Source organism: Nannobrachium achirus (genome assembly GCF_963921795.1).
Source record: "Nannobrachium achirus genome assembly, chromosome: 2".
Classification (NCBI taxonomy): Eukaryota; Metazoa; Chordata; class Actinopteri; order Myctophiformes; family Myctophidae; genus Nannobrachium; species Nannobrachium achirus.
In genome coordinates, this window is record NC_137811.1 from 5,851,718 (window position 1) to 5,874,274 (window position 22,557).

A 22,557-nucleotide genomic window follows, 5' to 3' on the forward strand; every position below is an offset into this window, starting at 1 on the left:
TTTGTTGACCTGTGTGTTCTGTTTTGTATATCACTGCTGTAAAATGGGAAATACTTCACTGTCTCTCACTTTGGGCCAGAGGACAGTCAGAATGCTGTGGGACCTTTTTCAATAGAGACACACTTTTACTTTAAAGGCCTTTGTTCGAAAGACTTCTTAACTCTACTAAAACCTGCTGTTACTGCGGACCCCACCTCTCCAAATCCACCACACCAGCCAGCAGTAAAGAAGACAACAGATCTTCTTATCAGGACAGATCAGAACAACACGCTACAGACAAGGACCTTCATACTGACTCTTTGACTGATCTGATGAGCTGCATTCACCAGGTAAGAATCGTAGGAATCAATACTAATGTTTATGATTGCATGGCATAAGATTATTCAATTCTTTAAAAGGCACTGCTGTGTATTTGTATGACGCCGGGATTTGAACCCCAGGCCTCCGTGTGGAGAGACGACATCTTTTAACCACTACTAGCCTCTTAGCCGGGGGAGTTTCAGGTTATTGGATAGGGGGGGAAAAGAAATGTACAAAAACTCATACCCCCCAAGCTCAAAACACTGAATTAATTAAAACACAAAGAATGTATTTTTTAATTATGTTGCCACTAGTCAGTGGAATGTTTTGCCTACAGCTGTGAAATCCCTGAATTCATTCAATTAAATTCTGATTGGACTTCGAGTATAGCTTCACCCAGGGGCGTCACAAGGGGGGGGGGGGGGGGGGATGTGTGAGACAGAGTTACTAGGGCCCAAGGTGGAGGGGCCTTAATTATTTTATTGAAAAAGGAGATCTACAAGCTCACAGCGCGGCACCAAGCTTGCATATCTGCTATTTTTGAAAAGTCGAACATTTGTAACTCAGATTTTGCTCCTGAGGGGTTGCTGGAACTAAATATTTTGAGATGGGGGTCTGTGGTCAAATACATACAGATTAATTTAGTGCATTTTGAGGAATTGTCCAATGATTCCAATCTGGCAAAGAACGTATTTAGGTCTTTGGCAAAGCCAAGTTCATTCTCTGTCACAATATGGCTTAATGGGGGATGACATTCCTGTCATAGATTTTTGTAATTATTGGCATTATAAGTATCATAAGTCTGACCTCTCAATATTCCGACCAGGTTAACATTTCACCAGGCTAGCATTCACCAGTGTTAGTTTTGGATGTACATGAATGTGTTTCCTTGATGTAGGCTGCATAACTTCATGTACATGAATCTGTATTCCTTAATCTACATGTTCAGTCTCTAAACAACCAAAAGCTTAAAATCTATACTTTGTCATTATGATGAACAGTGAAAATAGCTGCAATGTGACAGGTTGTTTGCTTGTATATCTGCTATTTTCAAATTTGTATTTTTAAAGGACAACTTTACTTTTTTACAACAAGAGTTCATATTTTAGATTGTAATTAGAGAAAATAAAAAGTGAGTGTTAAAATGTTTTCATTTGCTTCGTTCTATTGTTTTATCACGTTTACTAAAATGTGGGGCATGCGTACGCATGGGGGCATGCGTACAAGTGGCTAAATATGTATTTTTAGACACAATAAGCCAGCAGTTTCTTTATTGCTATTTACAGTAACACTTCTAGCCCCCATAAGTCACATCCAACCATGAAAGGTTGTGTTGTATCTTGGGAATGGGCTTTATTCTGTGTAAAACTACATATTTCGCCACTTGTATGCATGCCCCCAACCACTGAAATAAGAATCTCTAAAACAATAGAAAGAAGTAAATGAAATCAATTTAACACTCATCTTTTATATTCTTTAATTACAATCTAAAATATGAACCCTTGTTGTAAAAAACTAAAGTTGTCCTTTAATGATGACATTCCCAACATGGGGACCCCAGAGTTAAAGTGGTGAAGATAATGAAGCTGACATAATATTACTATCCTCTGTTTGTACCAGGAATCAACCATGGACATGAACAGCAGGATCTTGAACGCTCTGTACGAGCTGTCAATTGATGACTTCACCAGGTTCAAGTTCCATCTGAAGAATGTTCATCTGGATGACATCGATCCGATCCAGACGGCCCATCTGGAAGGAGCTACTAGCCGAGAGGCCCTCACTACGCTGATCACCCAGAAGTACACCACTAATGGAGACCAGCTCATGAAGATGGTTCTGGCCAAGATCTCCAGGAATGATCTAGCTCTGATGTTTGAGGACACAAGTAGGTGAACAGTAGCGTAGACGTGTTTTTCTTTTCTTTTTTTTACTTAATTTTTATTTGCAGTTCGTTGCATGCACAAAACATTCACAGGGTCAACATCATTACATTTTGATTATCACATTGTAGTCCATATCAGATATCCGTGGTGTCATTTTGTTGGGTTTTATATTCAGTCCATGTTTCCCATTTCTCAAGGAACAGTTCTTCTTGTATCCTGAGTGTGTGTGTGTGTGTGTGTGTGTGTGTGTGTGTGTGTGTGTGTGTGTGTGTGTGTGTGTGTGTGTGTGTGTGTGTGTGTGTGAGAATCTCTCCATCACATATTTTCCTCCACAATGCACAGCCACTGCTCACAAGTTGGAGGGTCACTTTTATACCACAATCTAGTTATTGCTTTTTTGCTGGCTGCCAGCGGCACCTTGACCAGATACATGTCATCTCCATGTGTGTTTTCCTGCATCAAGTTTCCTAAATAGTGGTTAGCGCTTCGCCTCACAGCTAGAAGGTCCTGGGTTCGATTCCCGCAGGGGGACGCTGTGGGTGCTGGGGGCGTGTTCCTCCCTCCGCGTCATCAGCACCCACACCCTAGGGTGGGGTTGGCGAAAGGGCCTTTCTGTGTAGAGTTTGCATGTTCTCCCCGTGTCTCCTAGGGTAGATACCCTCACAAAAACATGCACGTAATCCTGGTCTATAATGCCTGGCCAGCCGGGGCGCCTGATGGAGGGGAAACACCATTCCTGGCCGAGCCGCACGCTTTGATGTATATATTGCGGCGGTGGCGTAAATTGTGCGGCAGTTATTACGTGCCGAAATTTGTGGGATCATTAATTAATTAATTAATTAATTAATTAATTAAGTATGGCGGATTACAATATGTGTTTTGCCATTGCATTGCATGGCAGGCACACTTAATGAAACAGACACTGTATAAGTATTGTTGCAACTTATATATAAATCTTTAGATACCCCTATAATATTATACAGCGTATACCGAAAATCAACACGGCAGAAAATAATGTGTGACATGTCTTCTTTTATTGTGGGCTCGCTGAAGGCGAGTCCACCTTGTTGTACCCCAGTTTATATTTACTTCTAACCAACTTTATACTTCCAAGGTTCCCCCCACTTTCTTCGTCCTCCTACTACTTCAACACAATTTGCGCTAGAAACTTCGGTCCAACTTCAACATGTTCAGCTTTCTACAGTGACGTGTGCTTAAAAAAATATTTTTAAAATATTTCATATTTTTTGAAATATTTAACTTTTAAACTTTTTTTTCCCCTCCTTATAATGGGAGTCTATGGAGAAAAGTGTCCACTTTTCTGGCGCATATTCTTTGTGCTCTTATATCTCTTTCATACTTTCACATAAAAACCTCGTTTTTAAAAGTTTATACTGTTTGAAATATTTAACTTTATTCGTAAATCTTTCATCCCATAGAGAATGAATGGGATCTGACTTTTAAATTTTTACTTTTTCACTCGACTTTTCAGCTCACACGCTATTGGACTTCTTCCTGGTTCAAACGGTGTTCGAAAATGTTGTAGGGTTTTTCACAATCGCAGCTCAAAGGTAGAGTGGTTTGGGGTATTTTGGCGGGAAAACCAGTCCTAGAGTGTGGCTAGAGTGGAGGAGATTTTTTCTTATTCCCAGATTTTCTGTGAATATATTGTCCTCACGGCCAAAATATTCAACATGTATGCATGTTTTTAGCACGTTTGTAGCCACGCTCGTCGTGTTTCGTTAAGTGTGACTAAAATAAAACAGAGACTTACAGAATTTTATCTATGGCCCTCGGAGTGCCGGGCGCCACCTCAGACGGTCCTATTCAATCCCATTATATCTTCTTCTAGTTCTCAGATTATACATTTTTCCCCCAACCGTTTCTAAATCACTCTCATGCGCTCATTATTGATCGTATCAACACTAGAATCGCAAAGTGTGTAGAGCAATATCTAAAGCCACTCACCGAGTGGCTTTAGACATTGAAACACTTTTCCTGTTTCCGGTATAGCGATCAGTTCGTCACTTGCGCTCCCTATTCAAACCAATGGATATGGCCCATAGCTTGAACAAACAGTTAGTTCTATAGCTCACAAGCAAAGGTGCTCCTTATTAACTTTAAATTACAGTGCTGAGTCAGTGGTCTCACATGATTTAGGCCCTGTCTATACCTAAAAAATCCCCGGGCGTTTCTGACTTCGTTTTGAAACCTATACGCCTCCACACGGGCCCGTGTAGAAAAATATGTGTGTCCACACGGTATTATAAAAACGCTATAAATCCCTGTCTGCGCGTCACCGAAGCGGGTGGCGCGTCCCCCTGCTCTCATGCAATCATTGCAGCAGCTATCTATAGGCTATATGCATCGTCCAAGTTTCACAATCTTCACACTTTAACATGCACAATTGCTATTTAAACATTCATTTAACTATTTCTAGAGCAGGAGAGGGGAGAGGAATCGTCGAGTGTGGTGTTCTCTCTCTCTCTCTCTCTCTCTCTCTCTCTCTCTCTCTCTCTCTGTATTAAACGAATGTAACTCTATCAATCAGAACTTCGTGGTCAAGCAAGCATCACTTGGTATTGAGAGAGAGAGTGGTGCGCTCTCTCAGACGGACTTTTTTTTTAGCTTGCGCTGATCGTGGAAATAATTTAAAAGGAGGCACATGCCGTGAATAATCAACTAGGCCTATTCTCACCTTCAAAGCGTCAGACAACTGATGAGAATGGACAGGAGTAATGCCTGCATGCGTGCGTATGTCTCCATTATGCTTGAAATCATTTGATATTGGCATTTGATATCCAAACTTTGACAAAGAGAAGAGGCAAGCGCGTCGCGTCAGATATGCTCCGTTAACAAGACTAGGGCTGTATCTCGTTATTGATAATGAGCACCTTATCAATCCGGCTTATTGAGCCGGTGGAAAGCTACAAATTCAGAACATAACTGGTATCTTTTGAGACTGTGAGATCGTGGCTGACCACCATTTATGAAGATGACATTTGACAAGAGTAACAAATATAATTAAAATCATTCATTAGGCTAAATAGGGCTCCATCCCTAAACAAGACAGCTGAGCTCTCTAATGATCACATGTCGTGAATGCGCTCATAAATATGGATATTCTACAGAGACCACCATGGGTTTTTCTCATAGCAAGGAGGAGGAGGCGAGAAGCACAAGGTGACGTAAGCATGCAAGCAAAGAACTTCTCCGTTTACAGTGTCCACAAGGCAAAATAAATACGCCCGGGTAACAAAAATGCACTGCAGCCGGAGTTTTGGAAACTATTCGTCTAGTCCTCCGTTTGCATGCGTCTGCATGTGGACACCCATGGGCGTTCGTGGCTTTACCTCCCCGGGGATTAAAAATACGTTGTCGTCTGGACAGGGCCTTACAAGCTCACAATAAGTTGCACTGTGTCCAGGGAACACATGGATGCACGCATGCATGCACTCACACACATGCACACTCACACACATGCATACTCACGCACACGCACACACACACACAGACACACACACACACACACACACACACACACACACACACACACACAGTCTTTCTATTCGTTCTTCACCTTAATTGGTTTAACTTAGCCCCGCCCTCTCCTGATTGGCCGAAACTTTATTTGGCTTTACGTTATGAACCGTTTGTCGTACAGAATTGTGGGAGGCGTCAAATGACTTGATTAAGAGTCCTTGACCTTAATTGGGGCCTATTTCGCCAAACAGGAAGTGCCCCTCACCAAACAGGAAGTGACCCTTTTTCTCATGAACCATTTGTTTTTGAGTACTTTTACTCTTTGGTATTTTGAGTTACTTTTACTCAAATATTGTTATACTTCATAATGAGTCATTTTCAATTCTTAATGAGTACTTTTACTTCGATACTTTAATGATAATGTTTTACTCTTTGGTATTTTGAGTACTTTTACTTCATAATGAGTACTTTTCAATTCTTAACGAGTACTTTTACTTTTGATACTTTATTGATACTTTGTGCCCTTTGGTATTTTGAGTACTTTTACTCAAATATACTTTTACTTAATTTTACTTTTTGGTATTTTTAGTACTTTTACTCTTTTGTATTTTGAGTTATTTTACTCATGCTTTTACTTAACAATGAGTACTTTTCAATTTTCAACGAGTACTTTTACTTTCGATACTTTAACATTACTTTTACTCTTTGGTATTTTGAGTACCTTTACTCAAATATATTTTTTCTTCATAATGAGTACTTTTCCATTTTTAAAGTGTACTTTTAACTTTGATACTTTAATGATATTTTTTACTCTTTGGTATTTTGAGTACTTTTACTCAAATTCATAATGAGTACTTTTATGAGTACTTTTTTACATCATAAAATTTGCGGCAGCTTTGAGCGAGCCCACGCAGTTTCTGCAGGAACTGCTTTTCTAGTTTCTATAAAGGTCTATCGTTCAGAAATAGTGTTAGTTCATAAACTGTCCAGCCAGCTCTCATAGACTCAGATGTTATTCACCGAACTTCCTGTGTGAGTTTGCCACCGAGAGTGCGACTGGAAATTTCAGGGTAGAGAAAATGATGTTGGTGACATTACGTAGACGTTCCTTGGAAAAAGAGAGGAAGTAGACAGGAAGTAAAGAGAGACTGTTGCGTGTTCGTTGCAAATACAAAAGTAAAAGTGTTCAGTCTTACTAAAAGCTGTTGATAAGTTCTGTAAGTTGCATAATAAATGTGTTATTATTGGAGAGAATGGAGGTCCGCACACGGCTCAATGCTCCATGGTGTTTATTTAAAACATAAAGTTAGACGACGTTCATCACCTCACCTGATGAAGGCCAGCTGATGGCAGAAACGTGGTCTAACTTTATGTTTTAAATAAACACTGTGGAGCATTGAGCTGTGTGCGGACCTCCATTCTTTTAATCTCATGTCGACCTGAGCCCAGCACCAGCACTTGGAAAGGATGTGCACATCATCTTGTTCTTTTATCTTTTTATTATTGGAGAGAACTTGTACTTTGTTTCCTTGCCTTGCCGTTCACCACATCGGTGATATTATTTATCACCAATGTACCACCACTGGTGATATTATTTATATGAATCCACAGGTGCTGGCCCATCAACACAGAGATCCACAGATGCTGGTCCGCTACAGACAGGTGGAGGTGAGCTGACTCTATGAACATTGTCCACATGCAGGGGTCTGTCCTGTCCTTACACATTTAACTATACTTTAATACATGGTATATTATGCATATCATGCTGTTCTAGGTTTAAAACACATGCAGCATAACTAGTGATGAGCAAGAAAACATTTCCTGTAAGATAAACCTTTCTTTCTTATAATTTTCATCCCACGATTTTTGTAACACATTTTTTCACCCAGTGCCAATTGCCTATGTAATCCTGGGCTCTGCTCTCCCTCTGCCAACCTGGGGAGACAACGGACTGACCTCATGCTTCCTTCAGTGCATGAGTAGTCCAAGTTGTTTCTTTTCACCGGACAGTGGGGATTTCCCTGGTTTGGAAGTAGCACATGGAAGGAACACGTTATTCCAACCAGTTCCTTTCCCCCACCATCAGGCGCCCCGGCGGCCAGGGGGAGGCAGTATAGAGACCAGGACCTTCTAGCTGTGAGGCGACAGCGCTAACCACTGCACCTTGTCCTTCTTTAATCAAATAATAGTTACGTAACTATTATTTGATTAAAAGTTACTCTGTGTATTTACCGCTATTGGAGTACTGCTGTGTATATGGAGTGCATGTGGATGATGTCACTTCCTGTGCACTCACTGAACACGTGAGCGATCAGACCCTTGGTGGGGGGAGGGGTTGCTGAAGACCTTGTGGACCTGATTGAATCCCACTCAAATTGTTGTTGGTAGCACGAAGCTAGAAAGACAAAATCGGTCACGCTCAAGTTCAAGTTCCTACACAGCATATATTGGCAAGACAATATACGAGACACATATACTGAGCAAAACCCGGCTGTAAACCTACCTGTAGCCCAACGGCCAGCATGGTTTTAGAAGACAGGTTTAGTGTTGGCAGAGTACACACAGAGCGGAAGAGCGTGGCACCAGGCGAGCAGAGACAGATGGCTGACTCTGGTACTGTAGGAGTTGTGCAGCCTACTGTTACCTATCAGGAGATTGGACCATTGGACCTAACACCCATCCTGCTACACAAGCTGTGAATTAATTGATGAAACCAGTTGGTAGATTAGCCTTATTTCAGTATTAGTATTAGTCACATAATGTATTCATCTTTAACACATGTATCAGAAATATCATTATCCTCTACTTGTTCTTCCTCTTCTTATTCATCAGGTCCTGATCTACGAATCGTTATAATTGGAAAAACTGGTGTGGGGAAAAGTGCCTCTGGAAACACCATCCTTGGAAGGGAAGGATTTACATCCATCTTCTCTGCCCGCTCACAGACGCAGGAATGTTCCATGGAAACCATCATGTGGAACTACAGGAGGATCAAAGTGGTGGACACACCTGGACTCATTGACACATACAGGTCTGAGGAAGAAGTCATACGTGAAACAGTAGGAAGTATCCAGCTCTCTCGTCCTGGTCCTCATGTGTTCCTGCTTGTCATACGAGTTGGTCGATTCACCAGAGAAGAGCAGAAAGCAGTAGAAGCTTATCAGAAGATGTTTGGACCAGACGTTGGCAGGTACATGATGGTGCTGTTCACCGGGGGTGATCAGCTTGAAGAGGAAGGTATCACCATTCAACAGTATGTATGTGACGCTCCAGCTCTTCAACAACTCGTCCAACGGTGTGGAAGCAGGTTCCATGTCTTTAACAACAGGAGCAGAGACAGAAATCAAGTGGTGGAGCTGATCAAGAAGATTGATGACATGGTTGCAGCAAATGGAGGCTCTAGTTTCACCAGTGAGATGTACAAAGAGGCAGAGCTTGCATTGGAGAGAGAGAAAGAGAGGGTAAGAGAGGAAGAGAGGGTAAGAGAGGAAGAGAGGGTAAGAGAGGAAGAGAGGGTAAGAGAGGAAGAGAGGGCAACTGCCAGAGTGGTCGACTCAAAGGACGGATTCTGCAGTATAGCATAAATTATTTAAATGATTGAAAAGTTAAAATTAATTGTAAAATTCCTAAAGAAGGAAAAAAAAAAGATTAAGCAGCTATTGTTATTATCCTGTAACGTCAATCAACACTGGATGTCAATCTTTATAAAACAATTAAAATGATTAAAATGGTTACAGTGTATCATGCTCCCTCTTTAAGATCACAATTACAATGTTCATACATAATGCAGAATGTCGCATTTTAAGTTTTCAAAATGTATAATAATCCTTTGAAAATATTAGATCTATTATTTTCAAAATATGTATATACAGGTATATGTGGATGTGATTAATGTACAGTATTTTTTGTAATAATGTTAAAAGTAACTGCAAAGTAACTAGATTACCAACATTTTCTAATAAATGTAATGGAGTAAAAAGTACAATATTTGCCTCTGAGATGTAATGGATTACAAAACAAAATGGAAATACTCCAGTAAAGTAAGACATACAGTATCTCACAATTGTACTCAAGCACAGTATTTGAGTAAATGTACTTAGTTACTTTACACCACTGTGTGTGCCAGTGTGTGCACGTGCCCATGACACTTCTATTGTTTATGTGATTAAAAACAAATCAATAAAATGAATAACTGATAACAAACACATGTCATTTATTTAATGTAATAATCATGTACAACAGTCAGATCCTATTGATGATATAAAGAACAATAATTCATACATCCGTCTTCAACATTACTTATTGTTGTTGTCAGGCAGAAACCTTGAATCTCTAGATTTAAACATTTTATGATTTATTTCATAAATTAATGCCTTGCTTCGCCACACAACAGCGTAATGCAAAAGTAGCTAAAAGTAGCAGATCTACAAGCTCACAATGCGTCTCAATGTGAGGCGCTGTGAGGCTCACAATGCGAGGGCTTAATAGATCGACAATTTTTTCTATACTTTTATAGATCGGCTACTTTTGCCATATTTTAAAAAGGTGAAAATAAAAGTAGTTTTATGTGTTTGTGTTTTATAAATATTAAACCAATGAAAAGTATCAACATGAGCTGGTGATTAAACATTAACTATTTGATCCAGAACACACATTGTTTTTATATTTACTATATCGTTTTGGACATAAAGAGACAGACAGACAGACAGACAGACAGACAGACAGACAGACAGACAGACAGACAGACAGATATTCTGGATCAGAAGGTTTACTGTCAACACAAACTCAACTCTAGCTTCAGGCACCAACTTGTCACGTGATTTAGACAAGTTATTATTTTTTACACCTTCTGTGACTTCTGTAATCAGTTTAATGTGTGTAGATTGCAAAGATTCAAGGATACTTCATTTAAGGTTTAAGCAGACACTTTGAAACAATCTTTCATCATTTAAAAGGATCCCTGGCTAATACGACAAATATGCCTTAATACATTATAATTGTCCTCTATAACTACAATGTAAAATTAAAAACACCTTAAATATTTTATTTCTTCTAGAAATAGCGAATCTTTCACTCAATAGGGGAAATGCCTGTCGCAAGTTGATGATGTCATAAATGTCATGGGTGATCTATCCCTATGGAATTTATGGCATGCATGTGCAAAAAAACACATTTGAAATATTGATTTGATGCTCATATTAACCATAGGAAGTATTACATTTGTTTTTATTTGCATATGCATGCCATAAATTCCATAGGGATAGATCACAAATTACATTTATGACATCATCAACTTGCGACGGACATTTCCCCTATTGAGTGAAAGATTAGCTATTTCTAGAAGAAATAAAATTATTACAGTGTTTTTAATTTTACATAGTAGTTATAGAGGACAATTATAATGTATTAAGGCATATTTGTCGTATTAGCCAGGGATCCCTTTAAGCTTTAAGCAGACAGCTGAAACAATCTTTCATTTAATTTTTAAGGGGTCATCAGTTAAAATATGAATATTTTGGGGTCGCAGGTGGGCGATATGGAAAAATACAATATCACAATATTTTCCCAAGCTGTATTACGATAAACGATTTCATCACGATTATTTTTTTCACGTTGGTTTTTATGGTTATTTTTCAAGTTACTTGACAAAAACTAGACTCTCTGGGTTCCTTTTGGGAGGTCTAAATTGAACTTTACAAGTATGTAACTCCATTTGGTTCCATTTGTATACTGTCAGAGTTAAGGGGAGACCTTGACATTTTAAAGTTTGAGTACTACTGATTTAGACCAAAATGTAGGTTTAAATTGAATTCTGCAATGAATCTCTGTATTAACGATTAAACAGGATTTTTTACAAGGCTCCATCAATTGTATCACAATATATACGATACCTCTGAAAAGGCATATCATGGAGACATTGTATCGTCTCAACGATATTTATCACCATATCGCCCAGCCCTAGGTTGCAGCTTGAAAAGGTTGAGAACCACTGTGTGTTAGACCTATAGACTCTAGAAAGTCCTTCCTCGTAGCCTGAGAGCTGCCGTGTGTGTGTGTGTGTGTGTGTGTGTGTGTGTGTGTGTAGCGATGTGTACTCTGTCTGCATGCGTTGTGTTGTGATAGAAGTCACTCCAGTCTCTGATGAAGCTTAGCAGCAGCCATTTAATGACAGTCACTGCAATGAGGAAATATAAACACAGTCAGGACCAGCACAGCTTCACCACTTCACCTTTCACACCACACACACACACACACACACACACACACACACACACACACACACACACACACACACACACACACACACACACACACACACACACACACACACACACAGGATGAGGGGAAAAGATGCAGAAGATGTTTGGACCAGAGGTTGACAGGTACATGATGGTGCTGTTATCTTGAACCATTCAACAGTTTGTACGTGAATCACCTCAAGCTCTTCAACAACTCGTCCAACAGTGTGGAGGCAGGTTCCATCTCTTTGACAACCACAACAACAGACATCAAGTAGTGGAGCTGATCAAGATGATTGATCACATGGTTGCAGCAAATGGAGGCTCATACTACACCAATGAGATGTACAGGGAGGCACAGCGTGCCAGAGTGGTCCACACAAAAGACACAAAGCACAAATGCAGTGTGGCATAAATTCTTTAAAAACCCTTAAGTTCTGTTCGGGTCATTTTGACCCGTTTTACATTTTCATTTGAAAAAAAAAGGTAGAAGTTTAAATTTGTTCCACCTGAAACTCACTGGCCTTAAAGATTCTTCTGAGATGAACGTGTAAAAAAAATATTTTTGCACTACACCCATGCTACACCCCCCTCATATTTTTTGAACCTTAAGTGCTGTTCGGGTCATTTTGACCCGGAAGCACATAATTATGCTCAGAAATACACAGTATTGTGCCAAAACACAGACACACAGCCCCCCCCCCCCCTTCTAACACCCCCCTTCCGAAGCCCCCCTGTCTGATTTTCATTTTTTCCTATAAGCATGAGCAATATTGCCCAGTATTAAATAAAGTAGTTTTTTTACATGAATTCCAGCTAAATCAGTAAAAACGCCTAGCTCGTTCAGTGTTTAATGTGATATAGCAAAGCAGAAATGCAAACATTTACCATATATATCATATGAATTGTTTGGTATTGAGTCAAAGTCAATGTATCATGATGATTTGTTAAGTTAAAATTTATATTAGTGTTGTTTTTTTTAAACCAAATATCCTCCGGGTCAAAATGACCCGAACAGAACGAAGGTGTAGTGAATCTGAACAGAACTTAAGGGTTAAATGGTTGAAAAGATTGATTGTAAAATTCCTTAAAGACTCTTAAACTCTTAAACCAGTGCAGCTTCACAACTTCAGAAAACAATGCATGTCTTCACAATAACAGACTGGGAAGAGGAACAACTGATATGAGGTAACAATAGTAACACATTTACATGTACCTGGCAATGAGGAAATACAGCCACAGTCAGGACCAGCACAGCTTCACAACTTCAGAAAACAATGCTAAACAAAAAGAATAAAATACAAATCAGCGTGTGTGCAGTGACATAAACATATCAATGCACAATTGCATTATAAAGCACCACCTTTACAGACAATGAAAAAAAAAGCTTTTATCCTGCTTTTATCACGCTAAATAACAGAGGCTCAGATGTATCAACCTACCATGTGTCTTCACAACAACACACTGAGAAGAGGAAACAGGGTTTTCTCCCCAAGTCTGCAGGGACACATGGGGGGGGGGGTCTCAGGTAAACTACCGTAATACAGGTAATGCAAGTGGAATCACATTATGTTACATGTGGATAGCCTTTTCCACAGGGGTCAGTGAGTGGTTGTCAATCTTTTTTTTGACTCAGGGCACCCCTGTAAAAAAAATCACACCCGTGTGAACTGAGCGGTGGTCGTGGAGGCTGCGCAACAGCAAAACAAATATATATATATCCATCCATCCATGTGTGTGTGTGTGTGTGTGTGTGTGTCTGGCCTGGCCTGAACAACAGCGCCCCTCCCTTAACATGTGTGGTCAAAAAAGGTACTGTAGGCTACATACAGACAGACAGACAGACAGACATACCCACACACACGGCCACGTATAGGAGCGTTGTGACCACCGCTCAAAAATAACACAAAAAAATCATCCACGGCACCCTGAATTACACTGTTAAGGCCCATTCCCACTGGGACAGATAACAGATAAAAAAATCTCTTTCTCCAGATATTTTTCCATTCAAAGTGGATGGTAGATACAGATACAAAAAATATATACCACAGATATTTGCCACAGATACTTTTATCTGTGGCAATTCTTTTTTTATCTGTATCTACCATCCACTTTGAATGGAAAAATATCTGGAGAAAGAGATTCTTTTATCTGTTATCTGGCCCAGTGGGAATGGGCCTTTAACCAGGGACGTGCTGGGCCCCTGATTCAGCCCGGGAAAAAGAGTTGCAGAGGCCCTCATTGCGCGCTATAGAGAGAGATCTCTCTCTATAGCGCTGCTGCTACTTTGCCATTTCAGATCATGACAAGTGACAAGCCAGTGGGCCAATTACATGAGTTATAGTTCGTCGTTGTCGGGTGGAAACCTTGTAGGCCTATGTCCAAAACCGTTTGTTTTGTATTTATCATTTTAAAAATGATTTAAACAAGTAAAAACAGCCGATCTACAAGCACACTGCTGTTTTCATTACTTTTGTGCGACGGCCTTGTATGATGAAGCAGGGCTTTGCTTTGCGAAAAAAAAAAATACAAATTTGATGATGATTTACTTTGTTGTCCGCCCAGCTCCCAAACTGGAACGAAGGCCGACATGTATTTTTTTTTTTTTTTTCTTTCCTAATGGCCATCCTGGACCGGCCGGGAATGAACCGGCCGTTCGGGTGTTGTCCCGCTTTTCCCAATGGCCAGCACGTCCCTGCTGTTAACTTTTAGAACCTCACATCATATTAGGCTACATAAACACTTCTTTCCACCTGATATACAGTAGGCTGTGTCACAGATAGAGAAATATCTGTTTCCATCAGAACTGACTGGAAATAACTTTATACTTGATGTTTAAACACTTGAACCCCCCATCCTTATTCTGGGGGGGGGGGGGGAGGATTCTCACCTACAGTACATAATAGATACTGAGACTGATCTGCACCTATTGTACATAATACATATATACTGTGAAGTGTTTAATTATACCAACCTGTTGCACACAGAACACACTGTGAAGTTGTTTACAAAAAGTTACAGTACAGTAGCTACTAGTGGGGAAGAAATGCCATTGGTGTATAAAATACACCAAACTTTATGCACATGTACAGCTGAGATGCTTTTCTCATTCTCTTTGCTCTCTTTCTTCCCAAGTCATTATTACTTATTATTTTATCTTTAGATGTGTTGTTTTCTGTTGTTCTGCTTTATATCACCGCATTGTCTGTAGGGATGCCGAACAAAAATACGTTTTACTACTTACTACTAAAGTACAGCCTTGAACCTTGAGGTTCACCAAAAATAGCAGATCTACAAGCTCACACTTTTGGCCTTGGAAAATGAACTCAAGTACAGTGCAAATCAGGTGTGTTTTACTAAGCATAGTGCAGTGATATTGATGAATGCCATTATTTAAGTGTGATATTGATTAATTCCAAATATTATCAGATTATTCTGAGACACCCCTAGACTAGCTGTCATCACGGCACCCTAGGGTGCCACAGCACCCACTTTGGGGAAGCGTGCAATAAATACTTAAAGGACAACACCTTCTATGACTCCCTGTGTGTGTATGGGTGTTACAGCCCGGCCTAGGGGAGCCTATTAGGCCACAACACAAAATGCACTCCCTCCTTCCCAGTCCCCAAACATCCAACCGGGGGGCTCTCTCCATTCCGACATGTCGCCACTCCGACAGTGACTTCTTATTGTCGGAGTGGCAACTCCGACAGTGACTTCTTATTGTCGGAGTGGCAACACTTCCATAGAGGTTAAGGTTAGGGTAAGAGATAGGGTTAGTGTCGGAATGGAGAGATGCACTCCATCAAGCCAACACCAGTTAAAACTCCAAAAGTACGGTGGTTTCTTTTCAGTAAAAAATCAACGCCATATATACTGAACTGGACACCCCTTCCACCTCCACATCTGAATCTGAACCGGCCCCTCCTCTATTATCCAGCCACCCTCTCACCTCCTTCTCCGAAATAACCGTCTCCACTCTCCCCTCCATAACCTCTGGCATGAAAACCTCTACCTGCATCCTGGACCCAATTCCCTCCACCTTAGTCATTGCCTGCCTCCCTGTACTCTCTCCACTCATCACTAAAATCATTAACTCCTCCCTGTCCACAGGCCACGTTCCCCCTGCTCTTAAACTTGCTGCCATCACTCCAATTCTGAAAAAACCTGGACTTGACCCCGACTCCCCCACCAACTACCGGCCCATTTCCAACCTCCCCTTCCTCTCCAAAATCCTCGAACGCACTGTTGCATCCCAGCTCAAATCACACATGGACTTAGGGTTGCCACCTTTCAGAAATTGAAATAAGGAACACCTCTTCCGGGCACGCGGTGCGTGCGTTCCGTGCGCGTGGCACAGCCGCCGGCCGGCGAAAAAATGCAGTCCCAAACCCATGAAATGCATAGAATAGTTATAACTATAACACACAACATGGTATAACCTATATTGTTTTGCAGTTTGAAGTGGCCAATTGTTTCTAAAATATGAATAAGTTAATTTTGTATGAAATAAAGCAATGAATGATTTGAACCTGGCTCTTGTATTGGGTCACTTGGTGGTCAGTAAAGAGAAGGTAGTCAAGAAACCATTAAGTCATATACTTAAAGTTTAAAGTGCTTTATTAGCAACGAAGATTACAAATGTTTTACTTTAGGCTGAATAGGCTTCACTATAGGCTTCACCTGAGCAACTTTACAGAAATAAGAGCCCAAAATACTTATAATAGTCAGATTTGGCAACACTGCATGGAATTTCTTCCAACCTAGCCCAACATGGCTTATATTATCAGACCTGGCAACTGCATGTTATTTTTCTCCACACACTGTAGGCTCTTTTCTCTTCGGAGATGAGTAAGCCTGGCTACGCAAGGCTACTGTAGGCTAGGTTGCTTGGCAAGCAACCTTCACTGACGCTGTCAAGCCACGGGTTTGTTTCTTCCCACTCGCGTCTGTACCTTTGTAGGCGTCTGTCCTTTTTTGAGGCGGTGGAGTATTGTCTTCAGACGACAATTTTAAAGCGCGCGGTGTGCGCTGACTGTAACTAGGCAACGGTGATTGACAGCGACATGCAGTGCATAATGCAGACAGGGGCCGGCCGGGCTAGCGAGAGGAGAGGAGAGGAGAGGAGAGAGCGACTGCGAGGCGAGCCGCCTCACCCTCTCCCTCCTTTTGCTGTCTTTTCCTGTGTTTTATTTCATTCATTATTGTTAAATTCTGTGTTGAGGTTTGTGTGACAGACCTTTATGGGGCATTTGGTTAAATACGGAACAAACCGCGTTCCGTATTGGTTCAATACGGAACGCATCTTTTAATTGTCCAATACGGAACGATTCCGTATTATACGGAACGGGTGGCAACCCTACATGGACTCCAATAACCTATTTGAATCATTCCAATCTGGCTTCCGCACATTACACAGCACCGAAACCGCTCTCATAAAAGTCACCAACGACATTCTCACATCTGCTGATAACGGCCTCCTCTCCATCCTCATCCTCCTTGACCTCAGTGCCGCCATCAATCACTCCATCCTCATCACCCGTCTTCAGTCCTCCCTCGGTCTCACAAGCACTGCACTTTCCTGGATAAAATCATACCTCTCCGATCGACAACAATTCATCTCCATAAATAACTGCACCTCCTCCACTACCCCAGTCACCCAAGGTGTCCCCCAGGGTTCAGTTTTGGGTCCCCTCCTCTTCATTATCTACATCCTGCCACTTGGTCAAATCCTCCGTCACCATGGTCTTCAGTTCCACTGCTACGGCGACGATACACAGATATACCTCTCCACCAAAACCATCACAGCAACCACTCACTCCACACTCACTGCCTGCCTCACAGATGTTAAACAATGAATGCAACAAAACTTTCTCAAACTAAACTGTAACAAATCAGAAATCATCATATTTGGTCCAGACTCCCTCACCCACTCTACCCAGAACTTTTCACTGAACATCGACGGCTCCATTGTTACACCCTCCACCCGTGTCCGTAACCTTGGCATCATTCTCGACCCCACACTCTCATTCCTCCCCCATGTTAACCAGGTCACCAAAACTGCCTTTTTCCACCTCAAAAACATTGCCCGTCTCCGCACCTCCCTATCATTCTCTGCAGCTGAAACACTCATCCATGCCTTCATTACATCCCGTCTTGATTATTGCAACAGTATCCTCCTCGGCACCACCTCCAAAGTCCTCAATAAACTTCAGTACGTCCAAAATTCAGCTGCCCGCCTACTCACCAGCACCCGTTCCAGAGACCACATAACACCAGTCCTCCGTGACCTCCACTGGCTCCCGGTCAAACAAAGAATCCATTTCAAAGTTTTACTCAACACCTACAAGGCACTCAACAATCTTGCTCCACCCTACCTCTCCGACCTCCTCAACCACTATGTCCCCTCCCGCTCCCTCAGGTCTGGTGATGCAAATCTCCTCATAGTCCCTAAGACCACGTACCGTACCTGGGGTGACAGAGCCTTTGCTTTTGCTGCCCCAACCCTCTGGAATGCACTCCCCAAAACCATCAGAGATGCCCCCACCCTCCAAACCTTCAAAACCACCCTCAAAACCCACCTCTTCCACATTGCTTACCCCAGCTAACTCAGTCCACTGTCCTTTTTGATCTCTATTGTTTTTAATGGTTTTATCCTTTAGTTGTAAAGTGTTTTTCTATTAAAGTTGTTTTTACTTTTTAGTTTTCTCTTGCCCCCATGTAAAGCGTCTTTGGGTACTTAGAAAAGCACTATATAAATCTGAGTTATTATTATTATTATTATTATTACAAGTTCAAATCATATTATAGGGAGGGAAACATTCAGGTGAGTGTGGGCATCTGTACCTAACAAACTAAAGAAACCCCAGAACAAACACAAATATCTTACCTAACAAACTAAAGAAACCCCAGAACAAACACAAATATCTTACCTAACAAACTAAAGAAACCCCAGAACAAACACAAATATCTTACCTAACAAACTAAAGAAACCCCAGAACAAACACAAATATCTTACCTAACAAACTAAAGAAAACCCAGAACAAACACAAATATCTTACCTAACAAACTAAAGAAACCCCAGAACAAACACAAATATCTTACCTAACAAACTAAAGAAACCCCAGAACAAACACAAATATCTTACCTAACAAACTAAAGAAACCCCAGAACAAACACAAATATCTTACCTAACAAACTAAAGAAAACCCAGAACAAACACAAATATCTTACCTAACAAACTAAAGAAAACCCAGAACAAACACAAATATCTTACCTAACAAACTAAAGAAACCCCAGAACAAACACAAATATCTTACCTAACAAACTAAAGAAAGCAGGATAACCAACAAACACAAAAGAAAAGACAGCCACCCCTACATTACCCAGACTAACCCCAGTTAGCAGTGAAACCAGGGGCGTCAATTGGGTATGGCAGGGGTATGAAGCTGCCATACCCTGGGTCCAGGGGGGAAAATATAAGTTACTTTTAAATATAAATCAATGTCTCTTTGTCTATCTGTGCTGGTTATTATGTTGTTAAATTACAGTAAAATAACTACAAATGCAACATTTTACAAAATGGTCACTTTAACAAGGTATTATAATTATATTCTCCCCATCTTGACAGAATAGTATATTCCCAGGTTCCACAGGTCAGCTGCACAGGTGCAATGCATTATTGTTAATTGTGGCACGTTTACTAACATGCCAGGTTTGGCTGCACTTGAACAACCGTTCCAGGCTTCCATATCCAGCCCAAGAAACCGTAGAAACGGGGGGGAAATAGAATGTACTTCTTATAATAAATGTATCATGCCTGTTGCTAAGGTATGGCAACATTCACACGCGTGCAAGACACCAGTCATGTTGCCATACCTTAGCTTTTTCTGAACTGACGCCACTGAGTGAAACCTCTAAAATACAATGAAAACACTACTGGTGTGGTCACATGAGCCAATCACCATGCAGTAGCTCCACCTGTTAATTAAGCACTGGTCACATGAGCCAATCACCATGCAGTAGCTCCACCTGTTAATTAAGCACTGGTCACATGAGCCAATCACCATGCAGTAGCTCCACCTGTTAATTAAGCACTCACTCATTCACCTTTCACACCAGCTGGTATTCACTCAGTCACTCCTCCCCACTCAATTCAATTCAATTCAAAGGAGCTTTATTGGCATGAGAAAACATACGTTTACATTGCCAAAGCAAGTGTCACAAATACAATAAAAACAGTTGAAAATGGGGAACATACTGTATATACAGTTGGAGGGGGTACAGCATTGTGTAAACAGAGCTATGTCGCATTGTGACATTTGATATATATATACAGGGTACAAATAGCAGCATTATTTTCCTCAAAATACACTCACACACACACAATGAGGGGAAAAAGACAGGGCAACACAGAAATACACATAATATAACCTCGCCTACTGGTGTTCGTTCACAACAGGCTGCTTGGTTTCCACCCAACGCGGAAACCACTAGAAGAAGCGCTGTGGCTTTGATTTGGGGTCCCAGTTAAAACTAGAAGCAGTGCTCTTCCGAGCACAGGTCTCCACCAGGCCACACAAATCGGCCTGTTATAGCGCCACCATGAGGCTGATTTAAAAAATGTGGGGCAGAGGTTCTGAATTAGCATCCAGGGAGTGTGTGTGCTCAGTTTGGCAGCGATCGGGCCAACGGCGCCGGAGATTAGCTACGGACGGACGGACGCACGGACGGACGGACGGACGGACGGAGGGGAAAACATACTCTCCCTCAGCCTTCGGCTGGTGGAGACAATAATGATTATTTTGGGGGTCACGGCCTGAAAAGGTTGAGAACCTACTTCATGTCCTTGTGTGAGCCGATGATTCCTTTGTTTGGCCCAGGAAAAAAAACAACTCAAAGAATATGACATGCATGCGCGTGTGCGGCGTGCCAAACACTCTGCTACTGTCTGTCTGTGTCTGCAACTCTGCAACCCTCTGTATAAGGACTTCTGTTTGTCTGTTTGCCTCATATATGCCCTGATGAAACCCAGAGAGGTCGAAACGTGTTGGCTTTTATTATTTGATAATGAAATAAAGTACCCAGTTTTTACGTCCGCTCCCTTCCTTTTTAACTTTTTGAGTGCTCGGATCGCTCCTCTCTTTTCTAAGTTTTATCCCACTGATCCTAGCAGCACCCAGCGCACGTTTTTAACTTTGCTGTTACCTCTTGAGCACCTCGTTTTTCTTGTCACTGTTGCCCATGGTGTGTCAAGTTGAACCCAGTCAAGCTTGTGGCATTCTTAATACTGAACACACAAACAATGAATGTCTTTATGTTTAAAATGCTGAGGATGATGGGTTGAAATGGGTCTTCAACGTTTTCAGGCCAAGGACCCCTTAGTTGTCCCTTTTTTGATCTCTACATCAAACCTATTTGCCTAAAATAGCCGATCTACAAGCTCTCAACCCCTCGCAACGCTTTTGTACTCCCTTAAAATAAATACACGACAGAATAAACACAGTACTGTGCAAAAATAACATCAGAAAACAAATAACAAAACATATATTTACAGTAAAAGGGTCAGGGGGAGGTTAAGGATGGACTTTATAGTGGTCCTGGACAGCCAGCTATCATTCAAGGCACACATTGCATCAGTCACACGGTCCTGTAGGTTCACACTCTATAACATCCGTAAAATCAGACCTTTCCTCACCCAGGAGGCAGCCCAGCTCCTCATTCAGACATCTGTCATATCAAAACTTGACTATTGTAACTCTCTCCTCACTGGTCTCCCGGCATGTGCACTTAAACCTCTCCAACTGATCCAAAATGCCGCGGCACGACTGGTCTTCAACCAGCCTAAGTTCTCACATGTCTCCCCCCTTCTCCTCTCCCTCCACTGGCTCCCGGTTGCAGCCCGCACTGAATACAAAACACTGATGCTGACCTTTAAAGCAGCCAAAGGTATCCAAACCTCCAAAACCTGATCAACCCCTACAACCCCACCTGTTCACTCAGATCAGCCAACACAGGGATGCTGACAGAACCCTCGCTAAAAACCCCAGGACAAAAATCCACTCGTCCTAGACAGTTTGCCCTCCTGCCCCCAAACTGTGGAATAAACTCCCTGTCGCACTTAGAACTACAGACTCACTCCCTAGCTTCCATTAGAACTACAGACTCACTCCCTAGCTTCCATTAGAACTACAGACTCACTCCCTAGAACTACAGACTCACTCCCTAGCTTCCATTAGAACTACAGACTCACTCCCTAACTTCCATTAGAACTAGAAAACTGTTCCTTCGAAACAGTGTGGGCTCGCTTCCAACCCAAAACAATAATAGTAAAAGTGTCAAGTTCCCAGGCAATGCTCTCTTTCATTTTACTGACGTAAAATGGTAATGCAAATACAATGTAGACAAGCAGTGTTATTACATGAACTTAAAGGACCAGGTCACCTTTGGGACAACCAGATCTTATTTTATTGTTGTGTGGGACACGATCAACACAATGTTGAGTTATTTTTTGTGTTCAATCTGTGTTTTTAGATATTTTAGTATTTCAGTATGCTACAACTGGTCATATGATGCATTTTGCATCATATGATGCATGAGATGATGCAATATCATGCTACAAAGCATCATATGACCAGTTGTAGCATGCT

At 41.4% G+C, this 22,557-nt stretch overlaps 1 protein-coding gene across 1 annotated transcript; it reads left to right on the forward strand.

The window, feature by feature from the left end:
• Window positions 1–1,929: 1,929 nt before the first annotated feature.
• On the forward strand, window positions 1,930–10,581 carry LOC308295925 (GTPase IMAP family member 7-like; the record flags this gene model as incomplete). Its single annotated transcript, XM_080739002.1, has 3 exons — window positions 1,930–2,188; window positions 8,502–9,148; window positions 10,552–10,581. 3 exons carry the CDS (start codon window positions 1,930–1,932, stop codon window positions 10,579–10,581), a joined length of 936 nt encoding a protein of 311 aa, XP_080595128.1.
• Window positions 10,582–22,557: the final 11,976 nt, after the last annotated feature.